General features: G+C 40.8%; 1 protein-coding gene across 1 annotated transcript in view; it reads right to left on the reverse strand.

Annotated features, from left to right (window-relative positions):
• Positions 1–269: 269 nt before the first annotated feature.
• The window catches only part of PDXK (pyridoxal kinase), a 47,115-nt gene continuing 23,738 nt past the window's right edge, over positions 270–23,646 (reverse strand). The window contains exons 3-11 of the mRNA XM_058800102.1: positions 21,606–21,710; positions 18,097–18,180; positions 16,307–16,353; positions 15,365–15,450; positions 14,498–14,543; positions 11,712–11,823; positions 10,617–10,753; positions 9,984–10,050; positions 270–9,242 (exon numbers count right to left, since the gene is read on the reverse strand). Of these exons, the coding sequence (XP_058656085.1) occupies positions 9,130–9,242; positions 9,984–10,050; positions 10,617–10,753; positions 11,712–11,823; positions 14,498–14,543; positions 15,365–15,450; positions 16,307–16,353; positions 18,097–18,180; positions 21,606–21,710 (797 nt within the window). The 3' untranslated portion in view covers positions 270–9,129. The remainder of the gene's footprint in view (positions 9,243–9,983; positions 10,051–10,616; positions 10,754–11,711; positions 11,824–14,497; positions 14,544–15,364; positions 15,451–16,306; positions 16,354–18,096; positions 18,181–21,605; positions 21,711–23,646) is intronic.

The following is a 23,646-nucleotide window of genomic DNA, read 5'->3' on the forward strand; positions in this document are numbered from 1 at the left end:
TAGGTCAGACTTTAGGAACCTCTTTTAGAACCACTGGAGCAGATTATTCCACTGTGGTTTGAGTCAAGCAGAAGGAACAGGGAACTCCTCATGGAGCTCAGGAGGAAGAAGAAATCATGCAAGGTCAGGCTTTAGAAGGCACAAAAAACCAAAGCTCCATTAGAGTTGAAAGAGAAACATCACCAAGGGAAAAAACCAGAGACCCATGTTTAGGAAAGGAAATGTATTTTATTGAAAAAAAAGGTTACATTTCACTTATACACCATGAAAATACTGAGTTGTGTGTTATTTTCATAAGAAGAGGTCAAGACTTGCACAAGAAAACCACATTCTTTATTACAGCATTACTCCATGAGATGAGGCTCTGGTGGCATCTGCACTGGGTGTTTTCACTAAACAGTAGAGCAGGGCTAAATGTGCTTTGGGCAAAAACCCTAAATATTGGCCTCTTCCAGTGCTACTGCCCATTGGAGACATGGCATCCATTTGGTCAATACTGAATTATTTCTGAATTAGAGACAAATCTCATATTCTCTACTCACATAGTCCTAGGCAAATTCATAGCTACCCCTCCCCTCCATTTTTAACAATCTTGTTTAGTTTTCCACATTCAGCCAGATAAAAGCATGTTAAAGCAGAATATGGGCTGCCAATCCCCACTTCCCAGCAAGAAAACATCACTGAAAGGAGATTCATTGCACCAACAACCACTGACAGCAAATCCAGGATCACTGGATGGTGCTGAATTCTCCAGGGATTCCTCCCATCACTGCAGCTCCAGCAGCAAGCCAAGTTTCCTCCCTGCCAAGGCATGAATTCACACCCAGCACCTGTCAGGCATGTGAACACAGGTGCTGTACCAAATGCAGGGCAGGAGAGCCTGCAGGTGGCATCCCAATGCCATCTGTCACAGCTGTGTCCCAAGGACTGTGCTCCAAGCCAGCTGTGACAGGCTCCATCACACCTCTGAAAGCCCCTGTGAACTACAGACCTCTGGGGTGGAAATTCTTATCAATCTGTCAATGAAAGTTAATGCTAATGCCACATAAATTCTCAGGTAACTGTCCTTATTTATTTATAGATTTATTGATGTCATTTTTTCCTTGCTTAAAGGGGGTGGGAAGGAAAAGAGCCAGACCTGGACAACTCTGACACCATGCAAGTGCTATAAAAACAAACTGGACATTTTCTCCACCTGGATCTCCCCATTACATTCCCTGTTTAGAGCACTGATTTATTCAGTGCTATTTCCTGCTCTGATAGGCACAAGCACCACACAGATCATTAAGAACAGCCACACCAATTTTTTCAGTACTATAATATTTTTGCTACACAGGGGATGGGATGGATTGAGAACATCAAACTCTGATTACTGCATCTCTAGCTCTTCCTTTAAGTGCTTTGCTCACAAAGATTTCTTTTCTTAACCATTAACCATGCAGCTCTGCAATTAGTGCTCAGCCAGCACCTCACTGCCAGGGAGAGGCAACTCCAGTCTCCCTCCTTTAGAGCAGCTGCATTGTCCCAGACCCTCTCTAGCATGGGCACTCATCTGTTCCCAGCATGAGGGATTAAGGGAACTAAAGATTAAAACTTCAGGAGTTTTGACTGCATGAATTCCCATTGATTTTAGCTCCTTCATGTCCCTTGTTATGGGGACAGGTAAATCAGGGACAGCAGAGATGATGGGAGAGGAAGGTTTGGGCACAGTTTTGTGGTGTAGCTGAGATGGACAAGTTAGATCTATGACAGCAGCTGATAATTCTCTACCTTTCTTTCCAAAAGCACAAAAGCCAAGCCTGAATCATCTGGATAATGCACTGCCAGAGTCTCTTGGTTCTCCATGGCCTGCAGGAGAAATTTAAGGGAATTATGCCACGGCCAGAGAGCTGGGGGCTGCACACCAGGAGTTTTGGGGTGCACAAGAGCTGTGCTGAACCACAGCCTTGGGACAGCCCTGCCCCACAAACCCAGCAGCTCCACACCACCCTCAGCTCAGAGCAACTCCTCCACATTCCCCCACAGGAGGATGCAGGCAAAACAGCCCCTGTGCCACCACCACGGGGATGCTGCACCCACAGATTCCCAGGGGAGGAAAGGCAGGCACAACAAACCCCCAGCACTGCTGTTCCCTGCCACTGCCTCCCTCCTCAGCATCAATTATTCATTCCAGTGACATTTCCACTGCTAACTTAGCAAAGCAGAAGTGCTTCTTTTTTAACACATCCAGAAACTGGGAACTCTCGGGAGAACAACTCAGGATAAATTCTCCTCTATTTTTGCAGCGGTGATTCATTCACAAGAGTGGTGAGGCTGCGGCCATGTTAAATTAAAAGGGACATAAGTGATCCTCAGTTTTGCCAAATCACCAACTGCTCTGGTAGGTAATGACATTTATCACAGGACAATGCTCCAAAAACTCCTTTATGATGCAGACCCTTGTGGTTTTTACAAACACCCTGAAGTTCAACCAAAAAAATGAACCTGGACTGTTGTGCTTTAGCCCTGGTCTCCCAGCCATAACAAACAAAGACTCACTATGCTTAGCAAGATGAAAACACCCCGCTCTGGTTTGAACCCTGTGAGCAGCTTTGCCTTTTGACTGAATGGGATTTTATCAGCAACTCAGCTCTCCTGAAAGGTATTTATGAATTTGAATTCGGCACAAACAACTGAAATTCTTCATGCTATTACAGCTGACAAACTACAAGGGAAAAAAATCTTTGTTCAGCAGTCTGTGCACAGGTTTAGCACAAGCTGTGAATTTGCTTGATCAGCTCCATACAATGGAACAAGCCATTTTTCCCCATATTTTTCCCACCTCTTGGCTTGTCCATGTTGCTATTAAGCACTTTTAAGACCTCCCTGTTTTATTTAATTAAATAAACAAACCCATCCCAAATTTTTTATCTTAGATGTATTTGAAACTTCTTTTCAGTGCAAAATTCCAGGCTTATACCACAAAGCTTACCTGATTTTAAAGTGGATAAGGTAGCAATATTTAGGGTTTTCTTTTTGAACAATGGTTATCTACCATCCTATTGCCTCTCTCTACAAGGTAGAAGCCTTACTGCAGGAAGGATACAACTTGTAATGGCCAACCGGAAAAATACACAAACACTAGAAAGCCTACAGTTTCATCAGAAATTAAATCATTTGCTAATACACAGAAATTCATTGTTTTTCTGGCACAGAAGTTGTTGAATTACTACACACACCTCAAGGACAATCATTTAAGATGTGTAAACAGATAACAGGTCCACCTAGTCAGTACAAAGCACCACACAAATTTTAAGTACATAGAAAGTTTGCTCATAAATATTTCTTTGTTTAACAATTCAGCACTAAAAAAATATGACTTAAAAAGGCATCTTTTATTAAGTTATTCAGTTTGTCCAGGGCTGGTGGGGTTGTACTATCCCTACTATATTACAGCCACCTGACTCTCTTTCCAAACCATTTTACTTCTCTGGAAGAAAAGGCTATGTGTGGCTGGGACCCAAAGCTTCAGCACAATCTATAAAAATATAATTCTTTAAGACCTTCTGCTCGCATCCTGAAGGCCTACTCAGCCAGCCCCCCAAATTCTGCTTCCCACCCCTACCACATTGCAAATAAAGCTTCAACATACACACACACACACAGAGTACATAAATTACACTCTTCTACACACAGATTTTGTTTTTCTAAACAGCAATGCAACCGCGAGGGCAATAGGTAAGTGTGATTTCAGTGGTAACATATGGCACAGCCTTCTCATATTGCTGGTTTTCTCTCTCTCTGAGTAATGTGCTGCCTTATTCACTGGGATTTATTACCATTATTTGTGGAGGCACTGATCAGGAATGGGTGCACATTTAGGAGCATCCCACCTGCCTCAAAAGCAGCAAAAGCACCAAACTGGTGGCACTGGGTTCCTGGTGAAGCAGATGGGAGTTTTCCCTGGCTGCTGGATGCCACACCACATTCCTCCCTTCTGGGGAATGCTGAGGGCTGGCTGGGTCTCTCCTGAAGCAGAGCCCTGACAGCAGCAGCCCTGGCTCAGGGCACACTCCTGCAGTGGGTGACTGAACCTTGGGGATGTACCTGAAATCTGCTCCTGCATGCATGTACAAACTCACTGGTTTGTAATAAACTCATTTATTGACAATAATGGACCTTCAAGAGTTTCCATTTCTTTCAAAGAGCTATTTTTGGGCTGTGATGGAACATGTCGAAGCTCAGTTTCCATGGCTGACAAATGTCTCCAATGGAGGTGGTGCAGAAAGCTGCAGAGCTGCTCAGCAGGCTCTCACTTACCAGGAACATGGAGAACATGTGCTTGCAGGAAGAACAGCTCTCTGGGTATCTAATCCTGGCATTTACAATGACTACAGCCAATAAGCCAGTACAGCAGCAAGGGGATGTAAAAGGGATGTGTCTCTCTTTATGAAGAAATATTTCAGTACCAGAATGACCAGAATTTGTACCAGAGTGACTAAAATTTGTAACATGTCTCAGCTTTTAAAAGCATTCTTCACCTGGACAAGAACCTTTACTTGGAAGAGATTTTTTTTTTTTTCTCCAGTATAAATAGAAACCAAACCTCTGCAGGACACAAATGGAATGACACAGCACCTCCTGCTCTCCTTAACCTGGATCCCTGCTCTGCTCCTCCTGCAAACCACCAGGCTGGCAGGGACACTGCTGAGTGCTGGCAGAAGCTCCTGTTCCCACAGGAGGAACATTTGTTTCCCACTCTACAGCCCCTGTGTGCTCTACCCTACACAGTGAAGGTAAAAATTCAGTGAGTGGAGTGCAGTTAAATGCTGCACAAGGATGAGATCTCAAAATGAGTTATGGTTCTTACTCCAAGCCCCTCTTCTCACCTTGTCTGCAGGAAAAAAGAGCACAACACAACGAGGTCCTACACCTACAAGTAAGAGGAATGCAAGGGAGTGCTGCAGAATGCCATAGATTATCTTCCCATGAAACCTCTTAGGAAAATAAATTAAGACAATGATGATGTTACTTCCACATCCACATCTTACAGTAAGATGATTAAAGGGCACAAATGTGCTCTCTTCCATTAACTACCCTTTCTCTACCCTAGGACATAACTAAGGAAACATTTAATTACATCCACTTTATTCAGCAAGACTATCAAACCATTCTTGTGCTGTTTAATTCTGAAATGATTAACATATTTAAAAATAGGATCTAAACAATTTGTGTGTGCACAGTATAATAAAGGTAGATGCTTTTATTACAATCTTCCTTGCCACATATTTTAAAATAAAATTAATCAATACAATCACCATAACAGTCTCAGACAACAAATTAACACCATCCAATCAAGACACAGTTAAGATACTCAAAAGGCAGTATGAGTAGCTGGAAACCTTGGTCCTCCAATTCTTTTGTGTAACACATGGATTATGGATTTCTCCCCATCTGAGATAAAAATCGGCACACAAACATCAACAATTCATACTGCAGGTTTCTGAAGTGTTTCTATTGAGTGTGAGTAGCACTGATTTTAGCACAATGTCATTATGCACATCTCAATTCTCAGCATGTAGAGACTAATCCAGGCCCAGAGTCCATGGTTTGTAAACAACTTTTGGTCTCTCCTGCACAGGTGGCTCCAAAAACGAGTGGGTGGACTTGAGCAGTGGCCACAGGCACTGCAAATCGCTCCAGGAAGAGGGGACCTGACACAAATTCACTCCAGAAGGGAGAAAGAATGTGAGGGCAGTTGAGTGGACACAAACACAAAGCATTCTCCTCTCCCAGAGCTCCATGTGCTGCCAGGAAAAGCCTCCTGTGCCTCTGAGGTCACACAGGTGGCACTGAAGCCACCAGTGCCCAGCAGGGTCACACCTTCCATGCTCCCAGGATGGCCACGGAAGATTATCCATCATTACAGACTCCCTCTCTGGGCTAAAGTGCTTGTTCTCCTGCCATCAATCAGGACCTAGGCTAGTTGAGATTAACCTTTTATCTTTAACTAGAGGTTTGCAAGTGAATCAGACAATGCTGGTCAGTCTCCTTCAAGCCCCTAAATGAGCAGTGGGCACTGTCTAGCACTGAGACAGCTCCATGAGACAGACAGCAGGAACTCAGGGAAAGATACAGGTATAATATGCAGGAGAGGAGGGAATGGAATATTACACAGGACTGTGCTGAGTCTTTGAATTTTGTTCTGCACATGAGCTTTGTGTAACTCTAAACAAATAAAAATGTGTACCTTGACATTCAAAAATACCTGTTAGCCTGCTGTGGCTACGGCTACAAAACATTAGCTACAGAATATATTTACAGATCATTTCTGATGTTTGTTCCTGGCAAGAGATGTTAAGCCCAATTCTTCACTGAAGATATAAACCTGACCTAATTTAGACCAGGTCAGTGGGAGTTTAGAACAGGTATCACATGAGCAACCCTCAGGGATTCAAGCAGAGGAAGCAGCAGCCCATTGCTACAGGATCCAGCTACTGTGAAACAGAACTTCTGCAAATTGAGCACATTAGTATGAATATTCTTTTTTTTTTTTTAACATGGGTATGTCACAGATTCTGAGGAAGGTGTGAATTACTGAACAGATCCATTCTCTATGAAATGAGAAAAGATTACACCTGACAGGTGTAAACTGCTCCAACAAACATATCACTTTGTATCTCATGTTAAGATCACAGCTCATCGTGGTTTATAATTAAAATCTTCTTTGCAAGGTAGCTCCAAGCTTCCCAAATTCCAAGCTTCTTTATTTCAGAGAAAACAGCCCTTGCCTTGCTCTCAGTCCTTTGTGAAGTCTGTTTATTCTAATGGCAAAATAAAATTGTGCTGCCTTACTAAAAGGGCATTGACCATTGTCTGTACAGGCAGGGAAGTTCAGGATGTGGATCTCTCCTTCCTAAGAGGATAGCAGGGATTATACACTTCCACATGAAATTTTAAATTAAATTTTAAAAGATTAATAAACTCACAGTTATGTTTGGAATATGGCATGCAGTACTTGGTTAATCAATGTTAGAAACAGTTAAAATCCTTTTCATGTTCAACTGCTGAAACATATCACCAGCTACAGTATTTAAAATCTTTGCTGAAAGCAAGTATCTCAAAAAAGGTAATTGTACTCCTGGCACAGCTGCCCAAGCAAACAGCAGCTTACCTTAAAAGGGGGGAAATATTATTATGAGTATTTTCCAGCCCATCTGGAAGTTTGTGTTGCAGGGAGGACAAAATTTAGAACTGTAGAGCTGCAAAGAAAGGTTGTTCAGTGTGCTCAGAGAATCATGGAATGGCTGAGGTGGGAAGGGACCTGTGGAGATCTGCTCCAACCTCTGAGCAAGCAGGGCCAAGTTCAGTCAGCATCTGAGCATCTCCAAGAACAGAGACTCCACAACCTCTCTGGGCAGCCTGTGCCAGTGTTTGACCACCTTCACAGTGAATTACATTTTCCTAATGTTTAAATGGATTTTCCTGTATTTTAGTTTGTGCTCCTGTCTATTTATCACTTCCTTGGGCACCACTGGGAAGAGCCTGGTTCCCTCTCCACTGCTTCCCATCAGACACTTGCACACACTGTCAAGGGAGGTCACAGCTTTTTACAGGTTGGGTAGCAGCCATGAGCTCATATCTCTGCTATTGACTGCTGATTTTAGCAACTGTGCACAACACCAAAGTTATTGCTAGAAAGTTATTTCATTACAGTGGTTACTAGAAACTGGCAGTAGAGTCTCATTTTGTAGATAAATTCCTGCTGATTTTTTTTCCTTAAATTCTCAAGTAACATAATTTTTTTTTTCACTTTCGATGCCAAATGCAGGAGAGGAAATCAATCAGAAATTCAATTTCCATCCCCTTATGTAGTCTGAGACAAGAAAAGCTCCTCAGCTTGATCTGGATTTAACACCACACTAGACTTTATCTTGGGACAAGCAAGAACATGGATCCCATACAGAAATCCTACACAAGTGCGAGTGTCCAATACCTGTCAGCAGAGCTGCCCTGCTGCTTTGGGATGTGGCTATGATCCACAGGACACTGAAATGATTTAAAATCCCATTCTGATGCCTTATCAAGCAGAATTGTGCATTATTAATAAAAATAATAATGTATTTCTGTAATCTCTAATTGGTGTTGCTTGCAGAGACTTTATGAACAAGTTAATTTTTCTGTTTCACGGCATTTGGTAAACACTTGTAACTGACCAGATTTACTAAACCAAAAATACTACTTTTGCCACATTGCTTCATTGCTGAGGCTGCCAGCAGTACTCACTAATGTTAAGGGAAGTGCTCATGTAGTTTTTAAGTACATCCACCCACAATGAATAAACCAAGGCAGCCAACTCCATGGTAAGAGCTGCTTTCTCTTTTGCCCTTAGTTAAAATCAAACCTGGCCTCAGAGGCCACCTTTCTAACCAGTGGTACTGAATCAAGGCATGATCTTGTTGATGAAGATGCTTCTGGAGCAGCTTTTGGAGGAAAATCATGTGGGCACCCATGGACATGAGAAATAAGCAGCCAGGACCTGTGACAACTGAAACTGTGCAGCTGTTCATGGACAAGAAACAGGAGCAGAGATCAGCAACATGAATGACACCTCAAGGTCACTTCAGAGTACTGAACATGCCAAACATCTTCAAAGTCCTCCTACACACGAGCAGAACTGTGTGTGTAGCTTTAACCCTGCTTAGTTTCATAGCAGCTGAGATACTGAGGTACTGAATACCAGGGTAGGTAACCAGGTACCTCCAGGAAAAGGGAGCATGGAGCCAGCTCCATTGGCACTAGATGCCATCTTGAAATACATTTTCCAGTCAGTCAAGCATTCCATTAGCAAATTCACATCTACAGTCTTTGGCAAGGCAGGAACATTGCTCTTTTGCCCTGGGTAATCAGACAGACTAAGTGAATCTGACAGACATTGGGATACCTGGGAATATGCTTCAATGCACACTAACTGTTCTGGATTTAAAACTGAGCAAGGCCAGCACATATGTTTGAGAGTGGACATCTGCCTATGCTGGGCACTATTTCATGAAAGTCAGGTTTCTGTCACAGATCTAAGGCAAATATTACAATTTACAGGAAAGAAATGAGGACATCGATACATTGTGCGTTATTGGAGACGTGGAGCCTTTATAACACGGTGGCTTTCACTATGATCTCTGGGTTTTCTATGTCCTTTTTGCTTTGGACCATTCTCAGTTCCAGCTGGGCTGAGTTTGGTTTGTTTCCTTCTCCAGCTTGCACTAAAAAGATGACATCAGAATGTCATTAAAAACAGCAGTATTACATTACAAAGTTACATTGTTTTGTTACCCCACGATTTTCTCTACCTGCCTCCCTTCCCCATTTTCCCTTACTGCTCCATGCTAAAAGCTTCCAATGTGGAAAATCCAAGTCAGCACTGTGATTTCTTATCACCACTGTTCCACACCTCTCTCCAGGAAAGAAACACAGCTCTGCTGTTAATTAGGAAGTCACACAGACATGCTCAGAGAACCCACAGACTTCCTTAAGAATTGAAAGATGGGAACTCCAAGGGGAGAGAAGCTGAAAAAAAATCACTCCTCACATGGGCCAACACAGCAAAGAAACTATTATTAGTTGATAAACCCCTTTCAGTGCTAAACACACACTCATAGGGACAGTGGGTGAGCTACACTGAAGCAGGAGCTCTTTGGCACACCAAACTCAGCAAACATCTCGAGTTGTGCCAGGTTTGCAGAGCTGAGTCAGGCACAGTCAGCACGACTGCCACCCAGCACAAGCTAAACAGTGACATCTGCAGTCAGCTCTGGTCAAAAATGGCCCTGGAGGACACAGCAGGAACATGCACACAAAACTACCAAGCTCTCATTCTGTAAATCTCTGCCTGCTTCTGCAGTGAGGGGATGCCTTTAGTCAGGAAACCCAGAAAGCTCCTTGAATATTTCTTCTGATTCCAATCCAGACAACACAGGAACGAAGTCTGGATGAACTTAATTTACCTTTTGCACTCTTAATGGTCCTTTGCAGAACGTGCTGCATGGCTGACACAGTCTTTTCACATGCCACCTGCAACAACATATTCAGTGTTTAGTAAAACTTCAGCTACCTACATCAATATTACTAAATAATAACTAATGCTAGTTCAAAAATACTGCTATTAGAAGGAAAACATGACTGACAAAGCAAACATAGTGACAACTATGCAATGCAGAGTTTGGGATAATTTTTTTTTTTTTTTACTTAATTCTCCCTAAACAGGTATTAGAAATCATACTTGTATCAAGGACTCTGTGTCCTTAAGGGAAAGAAAGATGGATTTGAGAAATTATTTTCACTGCTTATTATGAAGTGAGGATAAAAAATGTAATTGTAAACATGGATGCAGTCTGTCTCTCTAAAAAGAACAACATTTTATTTGGAAAAATTAAAAAATCAATCTAACTGAAATATGACAATTTAATGTCCCTTTTGGCCAAAGGGAAATTCCGTGGCTTTTCCTCTGAGGTGAGGAAAAAAAAAGACAAAACAGAAGACAATATTTAAATAATGTCACAGATCAGAATTAAAAAAAAAAAAAACTCAAGAGAAACAAGGTCCAAAGCTGCAGAGAGATGAGATAACTTCTTCCCCACCTTCAAATTGTTTGGGTGCTTGTGTGTCCATGCCAGAAGCATAGCAGCAAACAAGTCTCCTGTTCCCACAAAGACAGCATCCACTTTGGGAGACTCCACTCGAATTCTCTGTGTTATCCTGGTACCATCTGCTTTAGCTACAACACAGATCCACAGTTAAGTGACAGACCCAGCCACTAATACAACAGCAATCACTAGAATTTAAAAAGAATTTTTTTTAAAAATCGTCATCAGATTTGAATGTTTGGAACATAAAGGAGTATTGTAAACTTTGTACCAGATCTTTTAAAAGGAAAAGCCTTCCAAAATTTGGCCAGCTTGGGACAGCATTTACAACTTCTATACTGTATATACTTTATTTGAGAGGGAGGAGGGAGTTACCACCTTCATTTTTCATCCTTCATAACTGTAAGCATCAGGTGGAAACATTGTGTGAACACACTGAATCCTGGTGACAGCACAAAAGGGGACACAGAGAAGAAGCAGGAAGGTATTTTATAACCTATCAAGGAGGGTATTTTATAACCTATCAAGGGAGGAACAATCTGCTAACAGGAAGGAGAGAGTGACTTTTCAGGAAAGCATTCAAATATGCCAAGTTCCTGTTTTACATCCTTACTACCAGGGTCAGTACCAGGGGCTGTAAGAGTCCCAAAAAACCTTGCCTAGGACATTCTCTTCCTCCTCCTCTGCCCAGGAGCTGCATGGAGCTCAGGCCTGGTGCAGATATTCCTGTGTACAGCCCTGCTGCCCTGAGACACTTACTGAATTTTCCAGATATATCTCAGACCTGCCTTGCCTCCCTGACTCTGGACTGTCACTGGGACCTGTCTGCCACCACCCCCCTGTCCTGCTGACCTTATTCAGGTCCCATGGGTGGGGACAGAGTCCTGCCAGGGACTATGATCACACTCAGCTCCTGTCCTTTCTCATGGAGCAGCCCTAGTCTCACCACTCCTGGTATTTATTACTGCAGGACAAGGGGCTCACTTAGGAATCTGTGCTCCTTCCATGCAGATGGGCCTGGTAGAATTTCTTCTTCAAGCACAGACAGGTTAGAAGAGAGCAGAGGTAAGGAAGGAGCTCTTCACTTACTTTTTTGGTGGCTTCCCAGAGCAATCAGGTAGTCATTTCCCAGAGGTGCCTGTAGATCTGAGCTTGTGATCACCACAGTCTCTGGTCCCATGGCATGGAGCATATCCATTACCTGTCCGTGTGCAAAAAGGCAGCAATCAGTGACTGCAATATGTGTGGATTAAACTTTCATTCATAGTACTGAGGATTTTTAACAAACACCTTATTTTGGCATCTTTTGTAAAGAGAAAAAACACCAGTCTCTATTCAAATAATCCACTTGAATTAGGGGCATTACTTTGAACTAGGGGAATCAAAACAGCCACATTTAAATGTACACACTTGTTAAAATATACAAGCATTTCTGTTTGTGTTATCTTTGGATGCTCCTCTGGAAAAATACTCTGTTTCAGCTGGGATCAGAATTTTTGCCTGCATCATGTTTTCAGAACATACTATCAAAAGAATAAGAGAATAAATATACAGACACTTGCAACTTATCTGGCATCTTGAAGCATTTTCTAAAAAGTCCGCAACACCAGGTAATGAAATCTTAATTAGCTACTAGTTTTAGAGTTACCAAAAATTAAAAAACCTAAATCAGAGGCAGAAGTGTGTCTATCTCAATCTTCTTTTCTCATTCTGTTTCAACCCCAAAACTACAGCTGTAAATTATATACCTTTGCAGATGTATTTCCACTCTGTCTGTTCCTCATTAAACTCATTAATACTCTACTCCTGACATCACAATTGGTTGTTACAGACAGAAGTGATTTTGATTTCACAGAATAAAGAATGACTTCAATAATGAGTTCAGTATAAAACATGGATAAAATATTAATTCTCCCAGAAGAGTTTAACTAAAAACCCTCTCAGGCTAGCTATGACTCATGAGCAGCTGGATGATAAGGATTTATTTCTGCTATTTTTTAATACTTTATTGCTTTTTTTTCTTGTCTAAGCCTCCAAGTTTCTTCAGCTGTCAGACCTCTTTGCACAGACATCAGTGGGGTTTTGTAGAAGCAGTAAATCCACCAGCACACACTGACACAATCAGTCTGTGCAGGAATATTAAACTAAATTTCATTCCTCAGTCACAATTCACCAGGACCCTAATCTCCACTGTCTCTAGCTGTAGGACTTAGTCCTTTCCACATTAATATTACATCTTGCTAAATTTTATGTCAGAAGACACTACTGCCATCACAGGTCTTGTTAGGGAAAGGAAAGCAAGCATGAAATCATGGAAATCAATGCCAGAATTCCTGCCACCTTTAAAAGGGACAAATTCCAGCATGAATGATTACTCAGACCCATATATGACATGCAGCTGGAAATAGAGACAGATTAAAGTATAATATCCTGCAAACAACTTCTTTAAAAATGTTTCCATTTCTAAGTATAATTCCACCTCTTTGGGAGAGATTTTTTTTAAAGCCCATCACAAATCAGAGCTATGGCATTAATCAGTCAGAAGACTAATTGGCAAAACTGTTTAGCACAAGCAACTCAGGTTTGCAGTTGAAATATGCAAATTTAAAACTAATGGCTGCCCAGCTAATTATGTTCTTCTCAAGACTGGTTCCACTGGTGAGATGAGAAAAGAACTGAGTTGAGGTTGCTGTTACTGGCATGAAGCACAGCTCATCATCCTCACCCAGCACAGTGGGGGTAATGCAGAAATGGGGGCAGAGGAAATTCAGAGATGAGATCTCTGTAGCTGCTTCCTGCTGTGAAGGGATGGTGACCAACCTGTGGTGTTTGACGTTGCTACAGCAAAAAAACAACAAACATTTGGGCTGAGAGATCCCCAGCTACTCTCCAGGGTGCCACTGCAGCTGCTGCTTGTTTAAAGATTTTGTGTTCTTTTGAAGTTCAAAACCAAACTGGAGGGAATTACATCAGCCCATTATGAAAGCACTTGAGTAGTCAACAAAACAAAGAGCTCAGCCTTTCTCAAGACATCAATAAAACTGGATTTCTATTTTGTCCTTCAGCACCAAGCCCTACAGGTTTTTATTTTCTTCACTTTGTGTGAAAGGGCAAATCATTACACCTCCATGCAATATATTTGCAGGCCATCTATCAGCTCTGTATGGCAATGACAGCAGCTGTCAATGCTGTGGATTTATCTGGGAGAGTGAGGAAAAGCTGTTATCACACCCAGCATTGCTGAATGTGGGCAGCAGAGCCCCAAACAGGTTCCTAATGCCTGGGGTCCCCTGGGGTTTTCACCTCAACCAAGTAATATCCACAGAGTGGATTATTATACATAATAATGCACTCTGTGGATAATGATATATTATGATATGATATGATATATGATATAACCAACAGAGTGGATCATTATATATAATATATTTTATATAATAATATATATTATATATATAATTAGATACAATAATATATAATTATTATAATATATATTATCTATCCTTGTAGATAATTATATATATTATATTATATTATTATATATTATATACACTATATATTATTATATTATACTTTTTTTTTTTTTTTTTTTTTGCCATGTGTGCTGCTGCCACTCCTCCTTCACTGCAGAAAGTAAGTTCAGAGAGATGTACTCACTACCACTGTAATCCCTTTCTCTGGAGCTCCTTTGGGAAGTTTCTTTGGAATTCTGACACTGAAGCAGGAAATATTTTGTGCCTGAAGTGTACAAGCTTTAATGATAAACACATGGCAAGGACAGAGGCCAAAGTGACTCCAAGGTTGAAGGCAAAGTGCAGCACTGCAGGCAGGAATGCAGAGATGTCACACACCCCACCCACCCTTTGCCCACTCACCTCCAGTGCATCTTTTTCTGTGTAAATCTTCCTGCCTGTGAGTAACCTGAAAATGAAGCAGAAATGTTAAAACAGCAGGAATTCTCCAGGCAGTGATTTTTTGTTTGCCCTTTCAGAGGAGGAGAGCTGGGACTGCACCAAACAGGCCAAACCCATCTGTAGCTCCACGGTCTGCTGGAGCAGACCTCAGTGTTGTACGTGCACAGTGCACTCACACCAGTCCCACCCTGCCTCCTCCAGAGACCCCTGCATCACAAAAATCCCCTCACAAGTGTTTTCTCTCCCTCTGCCATGTAGCTGCTGCCTCCCCTTTAGGGCACAGCCTGTGCTGCACCACCAGAGTTTATCTCCTGACCAAAGAGTCACAGCTGTGTAGACAGGACACGAGGAGACATTTAAATTCTTAGCTGCCCTGAGATGCTGCCATGGTGGTAATTCTGAATATATTTTTTTTGTGGGGGGGAATTTTGTGGGGGGAAATCCAATTTTTTGGGAATTGGAACCAAACAATTTCAGTTCTGATATTCTGGCACATAATTAAAATGTTCATACTAATGACTAAGGATGGGGAAGGTATTTTTTAACCTGTCCAAGAAACACGCCTCTGGTGATAATAAGAAATAATCATGAAAATGAGACACTGAAGAAAACAAGAATAATCTTTTCCTCACATAACTCCTGGGTTTTTTATTGTTTTCAACATTCAGCAATTGAGGTCATCTGAAAAACACCACTTTAAACTAACAGTTAAAACCCAACACATACATACAAAAGGCACTATATTGAGACAAATAAAATTAAGGGGTATCAATGTTCCCTGCTTTTTTCCACAAGTTTATTTGGCTAGAAAAGGAAATAAGCACTTACTCAGCTTCAAACTGGTTAGGAGTGATTATATCTGCAACAGGTACAACTTTGTCCCTGTAGACTGGCAGGAGATCCTTGGGCACATACTGGGGAGAAAAAAACAGAGTCAGAAGTTCTCAGAGTGTCTGAGATGTGGGACTGCAGCTCTCCCTCCCTCACCCACCACTCCAGCTGCCACTGAGGGACCTGACAGCTCCAAGCTCTGCAATTGCAGTGGCACAGCATCCTCCAGCTGGGGACACTGTCACCATCAGCCCTTTCTTCCCTGGAGGGGATGGGAAGCACCGTTTTTAAGCAGATGGACCTAAACTGGCAGCATTAAAAGGAAATGATGTCTGGGTGAGAAATTTTTAAGTTCTTTCTCACCAAGGTGACTCAGCAGCATGAGGAAGTAGAGTGTCCCAGCTCACTCATGTCCTTACCTCCAAACCAAACTGTTTTGTTAAAAAATTTTTGATTAAAAATGAATGGTTTTTTTTGTCAGTGTGCAGCCTGGTACTGGCACACAGGATCTTTCTGTCACCGATCCCAGCTCAGAGCCCAACAGCTGTCAGATCCCACATGAAATAAATAATCTTCATTTAGGTTCCAGGGCTGTGTCCATTCCCCAGGATGACTGACAATGGCAGCCAGGCTACCAGCCAGAACACAGCTCTGGACAGGTGATGAGAGAACTCCAGAGAGACAGGGATGGGGGATATTTTCCTGTGGACAAGGTCTGTTGTCTCAGGAGAGAGCCAGAAACCATCCCAGGGCTGGGCAGCTGTCATTCTTTCCAGATACCAATCTCATTCAAAACCAAGGAATTTAAGTACTAACTTACTTGATGCTGGGATCCAAAGCACCTTTTTTTGTTGTTGTTTAAAAATAATAAATCTTTATACACCTTTATACCACAAACATTCACTACACAGAGAATCCAAGCAGAAGAGTACTACTCACCATAGAGCCTTCTCCATTCCACTTGTCACCCATCACTGGATCACACACTGGAAAAAAATTTAGGTTTAGAAATAGGGTACAATTATGAAGACCCTGGTGGGAGAGAGAAATTTTAGGTAACAGTGATGGCTACAAAACAGCATTGAGCACCTCAAAGCTTACACACTCTCACAGCTCTTGTAGCACACAGAAATTTGTATCTGGTGGCTGCCTATTTTGAAAGAGTAGGTCATGTGTCTTAAAAAGTTGTCTGGAATGGCAGTATGAAGGGGAGAAACATGGGAGAAGATAACACCTCTGAAAAGAGTCCTGTTTTTACTTTAGTATGAAAAAATATATTCCAAATGTACACACCAAAATGCTCTGTGTGTATTAAATAAAGAAACTATTATAATGAAACAAGAAGACAATTCATGCCAAAGTATTTGGTATAATGATATTTAACACATGTTTGGAACAGGTTCTGGATCACCAGCAGTACTAACAACACACTCCAAGAGTCCTCAGTGAGGATGGAAACAGCCTGGCACTGCACTTCAAAAAGGAACATTGTTCATTGTATTAACAGATCTTTAAGCAAGATCAAAAAGAAGCACAAATCCAAAGATATCAAATCAATGTCAGTATTTCAGGAAGTTTCTATGAGTAAAAAGAGGGCAATTTGTTTTACATTTTAAAAATATTTTCTTTATGTTAGAGTCTATTTATTAAACATACAGGATCTTAGAAGCCTCGTTGTGCTCTCACCACCTGACCACTTCCTTCCTGCTCTGCACAGTGAGATGTCTCTTTCTGTTCATATTCCAAAACACTTTTTAGCTTTTACACAAGGCTATGAAGAATTTGACAATCCAATAGTGTAAATAAAGGCTAAAAAGCAACAAAACCCAGACGAGATTTCTCTGCTATATTTTGCTAATTAAAACCTATGCTTTGTTAATTTTAAATCAGGTATCACAGCTCAGTACAACACCCTGCAAACCCTGCCAATCATTCTAGATGATTCCTGGCCATACTGTTTACTGAGCCTGAAGATGACAGCTCAAACCATCATTCCCAGCTTTTTATCCCACTAAATCCTCACTGATTTTGCCCTATCAGCTGAAATTCAAGCCTATGCTGGTTATTCCTGAAACACTCAGGAAAGGAAGGAAGGGAAGAGAAGAAATCTTTTCTCCCAGGTTGAAGCCTGATGTGACATTTTAGTGACAACAGCTGCTGGAGCCTCCTGCTCCCTGGACAGTCCTAGGGAATATTAAAATGAGCAGAGCTAAAAAAGCCCTGGAGTTCAAGGTAAATCATGAAACTCATGAGGCAAAGCAGGACATTTCTGGGATGTGACAAGGAACCATGGCAGGGTGACATGGGAGAGCCTGTCCTGCCCTGGCTGACTTGGGAATCAAGGAGAGGCTTCATCTGCCAGCCCACACAGCCTCTGAACTGTGTTCTGTGCTGAACTGTGGCTGTTCTGAACTCTGAACAGCCTCTGTATCAGCACCAGCTGGATGGGAATTTTATTTTTTCCTGGATACAGACAACCAGTCCTCAAGGCACACTCTCCTTTGGATGGCATGATGCAAGAACCACACTGAAAGGCAGCAAATAGAGAGATAAAACCCAACACCCTGACCACCTAAAGCTGAAATGAAACATCACTGAAGGCCCAGCTGGCTCCAGACAGATCAGAAGTGTTGTGTAACATCAGAACAGTGTTTCCATCCATCCTAAAATGTGAAAACGATGAGCATACTCAGTGAGGGAGTAGGAAGGATTATAATGCACATCCTTACCATACACGAGGTTGGAATTCTGTTGCTTCAACTCCTGGACAATATCCACCACCATTGCCAGAAATGATGTGTCTCTTGTATACCCTTTCAGGAAAAGAAAAAAAAAAGACACCTTTGAAGTCCAATTTCTTGAACACTTTTGCTGCTTTTAGTTTTGGATAGGAATGCTGCATACTTCTATTCTTTGGATAAATGCATTTTTAGAACAAAGGCATTTATTTCAGTAGTTGACTCAGGAATAAAAGGTTGGAATACAAATTCAGACAGTGCTTGCACAACTACAAGTACAACCTTAAAAATCCATTTACTGAGAATGTTGTACAGGAAAGGCTCATATAACTTCACAATGCTTGAACATATATGAACAAAGGTCAAGCTAGAAGGAAACAACATTCCTTTTAATTTTGATCAGTATTATTTTTCATGCAGTAATAAGAAATTTTTCAAAATTCCATATACTTTTCTCATATTCTGTCTTGATGCAATTTTTATTATTAATAGTGTTCCTGCTGATAGAGTCCAACACATTAATGCAATAGAGATTTAACCTTGATAATTTTAGAGCGATCTCCAAAACACCAATAAAGTTCCTATTTTTCAGGCTTAGCAGTGAAATAAGCTGGAAATAAGTTTTACTGTATTTCAAGGCTACAATCACAATGCTAGCACCAAAATATTCTTATTTAATCACTAGTTTTTAAATGTTATAGATGTTCCTTAATTGATATATTTATGTATTAACTTTACTAACAACATTTATGAGTTATCTATTTGATTTTAATTTATTGTAGTTCATTTCTTGGGAACAGTGCTGTGCAGGGCCATAAGCTGGACTCAATATTTGTGGGTCCCTTCCAGCTCAGCATATTTTGTGATTCTCTGATTTAATACTATTATTTTTAGCAGGGCAGCATCTTTCAGTGTCCTTGGAAATGTCCATTCTAATAAAATATTTTAAACTACATTAAAAAAGTAGATTTTGGAGATTTTTTTTTAACTTGAAAAATTGATCAATTCTTGGGTGCTGCAGAGAAATGGAAAAGATTCTTTGCCAAAATTCTGGATTTTATCCATGAAATGCTGACAATCAGTCAAAAGAGTCAAGCAAAGATTTTTTTAAAAATAACTTGTCATGGCAGACTGGCTGGAAAATAATACTGAGTTGAATAATAATAATAATAATACTGAGTAAATAATAATACTGAAAACAATACTGTACATCACTGACAGAGGTGTTTAAAACAGTTACACTGAACTGAAATTTATCTCTTCCCTTGAGTGTCTTACTGTAAATGAAACAAATACAAGAAGATCTACAAATAGCTAACAGTCACAAAAAGCCCATGGAGTGTTACTTTGTATAATTGGCCTAAAGATAATAATTTTAATCTCAGCTGAGGTATCTATAATCATCAGACAATTAACAGTCAAACCCCATCTGCTGATAAATTGCTTTTTAGTGTTTAAATAATCATATTTCAGTGTTTAAATAATCATATCCAGCTTGTTTGAGATACAAAGTAGTTGTACACTATAGTGAATGTCTGTTTGAAGAGAAAAATCTGACTTTTGGTCATGAATGGAAAAAAAAATGGGTTTTAATTTCAGCCACAGTGCAGCTGAAGACTAAAACACAAAACGTGTTATTAGATGTTCAGAAATTACTGCTCTTTCTACTCATGCCTTCTTTTTGTTCATACTGAAAATGGCTGCAGCAAAAGAGATTTTAAAACAAACTTGAACAACACACAAAAAAAATCCTATTTTACAAGACTTTTATTAATAAAGAATCCCTTTTTCTCCCAAATTCGTTTTTGCTGAAGATTTCTATTTTCCTTCTACCATTTTTAATCTCTTAAATCCATTTTGCCAGTGATAAGAAAGGAGTAGAGGTCTTTTCCAAGAATTGGAAGTGAAATAAAAAAAGGAACATTTCTGCTAACAGAATACTCAAATATTATTTATATATTTTGCACACTTACATCTCCTGAAAATTCCTACAATACAGTGTGCTTTTCCTGGAAATATTTTCTGTGTGAGTTCCTTCCAGGAAAGAAAGGGTGCTTATCTATTTCTCAATAGCAAACAGCCCATTAATACAAAAATTAATTTCTTAACCTTAGTTCAATCTATTTGCTATTCAGTCTCCCTTATTTTGGAGATATTCCTCAAAAAACCCCTGACAGTAACTCTTTGGACATGCCACACCCAGAATGACTGCTTTGGAGTTATAACCCATGCACTTAAAATTTCCAGTTTTCCCTGTGTATAAAGAACTTTCCTACATGTGGAAGCCCTGAAATCAATCAAATCTGGTGATGTATTTCTGCTTACCTTTAAAAAGTCCCTGTTCACTGCTGTAAGAAATCGATACTGCTATGCAAACCAGATGCACAGCTCTTACTGAGGTGAAATCTGACCAGTAACCTACTTTTGAGAAGCAGGAATTGGGTGAGAAGAAATTTTTATTAAAAACTTGCAGAATCTCTCCTTTCTATGAAGTATTCTACAAGAAGTTCTCTTTGCCTGTATTTATAAACACTTTGTGCAAGCACAGGAAAACACTGCAGAACTGTATTCACTCAGATGACCTACACAGTAACTGTCACAGACATCTTTCCATGAAAAATCCTTTCCTTAGGATTTTTCCTCCTGAGAAGCCAAGAAGCCTCAGGAACAAAATGTAAACAATGATTATCTGCTGCTGTGGAATGCAACAGGTGCATCAGTGATTGGCCCATGTTGGTTGTTTCTAATTAATGGCCAATCACAGTCAGCTGGCTCGGACACAGGGCCCGAGCCACAAATCTTCACTATCATTCTTTCAGATTCTATTCTTAGCTTAGCTAGCCTTCTGATGAAACCCTTTCTCCTATTCTTTTAGTATAGTTTTAACGTAATATATATAATAAAATAATAAATCAGCCTTCTGAAACATGGAGTCAGATCCTCGTCTCTTCCCTCAACATAAGGTCCCTGTGAACACGGTCACACAGTAACAAGAGCAAAAATTCAAGATATATGACAGTCAAAGCAAAGACCCAATTCTATTCATACTTTGCTCACTGTCCAAAGCACTAAGCCTTAAAGATCAAATAAAAAAAAAATCAAGGATAGAAATAAAATCAAGAGAACTGTTTATAAAATCACACTGCAGTATCACAGAGTGCTAGCACTGCAGACTTAGGAGAAAGGGTTAAACTCATGTCTTCCTAATAAATTTAAAAATAATACTCTGACATTCCTGATGCATTGTTCCAAAAGAGGCACTCCCAAAATATGAAGTGAGCCTGTACATGCCTGGCCTGTACAAGTCTGTAAATGATACTAGGGGATCAATTTACCTGCCCAGTTACAACCTCCCAGGTGAACAGCACTGAGCCAGTTCAGATTATAATATACAGCTGAAATTTTAATTGCTTGGCTTGCAACAAGGAGGGATATGTGTTTTCAATTTCTTTAGCCCTGTTTACACCTGCTGGGAGCTGCAGGGAACAAGCTCTCCTTACCTGTGAGCACATAATCGTAGCGGTTGACCTTGTTCAGCTTCAGCCCCTCGTAGAGTTCATGCAGCTCATCTGAATTCAGCACCTGACCCTTCCAGTGGGCATAGCCTGCAAAGAAAACACCAGGGCAGCTCTCAAGAGATGGATCTTCTGCTTCAGATCACACAGATGATACACATGGAGGGACCACACATCCAGTATCAGCACAGGAAGGATTTTCACCTCCCCTCCTGTGAAATGCTGGTGCTGAGTGAAAGCTGCTGCCAGCAGAACAGGATGTGCACTCAACTTCTCCTCAGCACCTCTGCCTCCCAAAGGAGCTGGAGTGACTACACTGCAGTCTGAGAGTGTCTGTTTAACAGCAAATCAAGCTGAGCACACACAAGCTCCTGCAAGGTTTCCCACAGAGCTTTTGCAAGTTATCCCTTTCCTGTGTGGAGGAGGAGAAACATATGTTCTAGATTTCACTGGAGGAGGGTGTCAGTATAATCTATTTTTGTTATCTTATACTATATATAAAAAAAAGGAAATATTGACAGTTAGATGACAATCTTAATAGGCTTATAGATCTGTCTGGACAGAGGCCTGCACCCATCAGATAAAGCATCCACTGGGACCTGCGTGCCACAGAGTGACCACAGCAGAACACTGCCACGGGTGGTCTTTAAATGTACAGGGCCACCTGACAGACTTTCTTCCAAAAATAGCACACATTCAGTGCTGAGGATCCTGGAGGAGGAAATGAGTAGCAGAAAGGCACTGCAAACAGATAAATAATATCCATATACTCCATATATCCTTGAATGATCTCTAAGAATTGCAAGCAAATATGCTCAGCTGAGAGAAGCAGATGGAAGGTGGAAGTTACTTGGGATAAACTCAGCTGATTTCAGCAAACAGTGGACCAAGGTGCATGGCAGCCAATTCAAAGGAAAATAAAAAGTATCTCCCTTAACAGAATCTAAACATTTGTTGAAAAATGTACATGCACCTTGCACCTTGTCAGCAAAGCCTGCCCATCTACGTGCACCAATCACTCCTCTGTATGTAAGAATGGGGCTACCTCCAGGATATTGGATGAGACATCCACATTTTAACTCTTTCAATCTCCATAAATTCATATTTTGTCAAAAAGTTTACCTTTTTATTAACTGGAATTAGGAAAAGTGAAAGGTTAAGTGAGGTATCCTCTCCCATACCTCCCCTGTGTAAAGACAATGGTATTTTGTTTGTTTTCACTTCTGCTCTTGCAGCTAAAAAATTCTGTGATGAAAACTGTTGGCTTTGATTATCACTCCAAAGTGACTTATTAGAGTGACTGCCAAAAGGTGTCTAGAGGCTGGGATAAGCACATTTTTCAGATTTCCTTCTTGTGAGTGCAAACAGACCCACGGTATGGTGAGCAGATGGATCATTTTGCTCTCCTCAGCTCACAAAGGCCAAGCCTCTAAAACACAACTTGCTGCCAGCTGGCTGGGGGCCTGACTCACATCAGCCACCCAGGAAAATGCTACTCACAAAGTCCCTAGGAAGAAAGGGACAAAGTAAGGGATTTCTGTTCTGAAGAACACCTGAGCGCATGTAAATCCAGTGTTTGGTTTATTTAACACAAATGCAGGTATTTGTTGTGTCACATCTGCAGCATCACACAAAAATAATCTGTCCTCTCCTCTCCCCCAGCCTCTGTAGCACTGAAAATCCAGTAAAGGGACACAACAGAGTGTGGCATTCACATTCTCTGAACATGCCCAGGGTTTTTTCTCCTGGGAAGCTGAAAGGCAGCAAGAGGCTTCAGGAAAAAAGGAAAACAATCCTTATCTCATTTGCTTCTCCTGTGTTGTGCTCAGGTGGAATGTGTTTGGAGATTATTTACCCACAGGTGATTGCCTGATTGGATTTTGGTGTGAGTTGTTTTGACTCTTTGGCCAAGCTGTGTCAGGACTCTCAAAAGAGTTTTCATTATTATCTTTTTAGCATTCAGTATTTTTTCTGTATTCTTTAGTATAGTATAGTATTAATATAATATAGTATAATAAAGTAATAA

The sequence above is a fragment of the Ammospiza caudacuta genome, chromosome 2, assembly GCF_027887145.1.
Source record: "Ammospiza caudacuta isolate bAmmCau1 chromosome 2, bAmmCau1.pri, whole genome shotgun sequence".
NCBI classification, from domain to species: Eukaryota; Metazoa; Chordata; class Aves; order Passeriformes; family Passerellidae; genus Ammospiza; species Ammospiza caudacuta.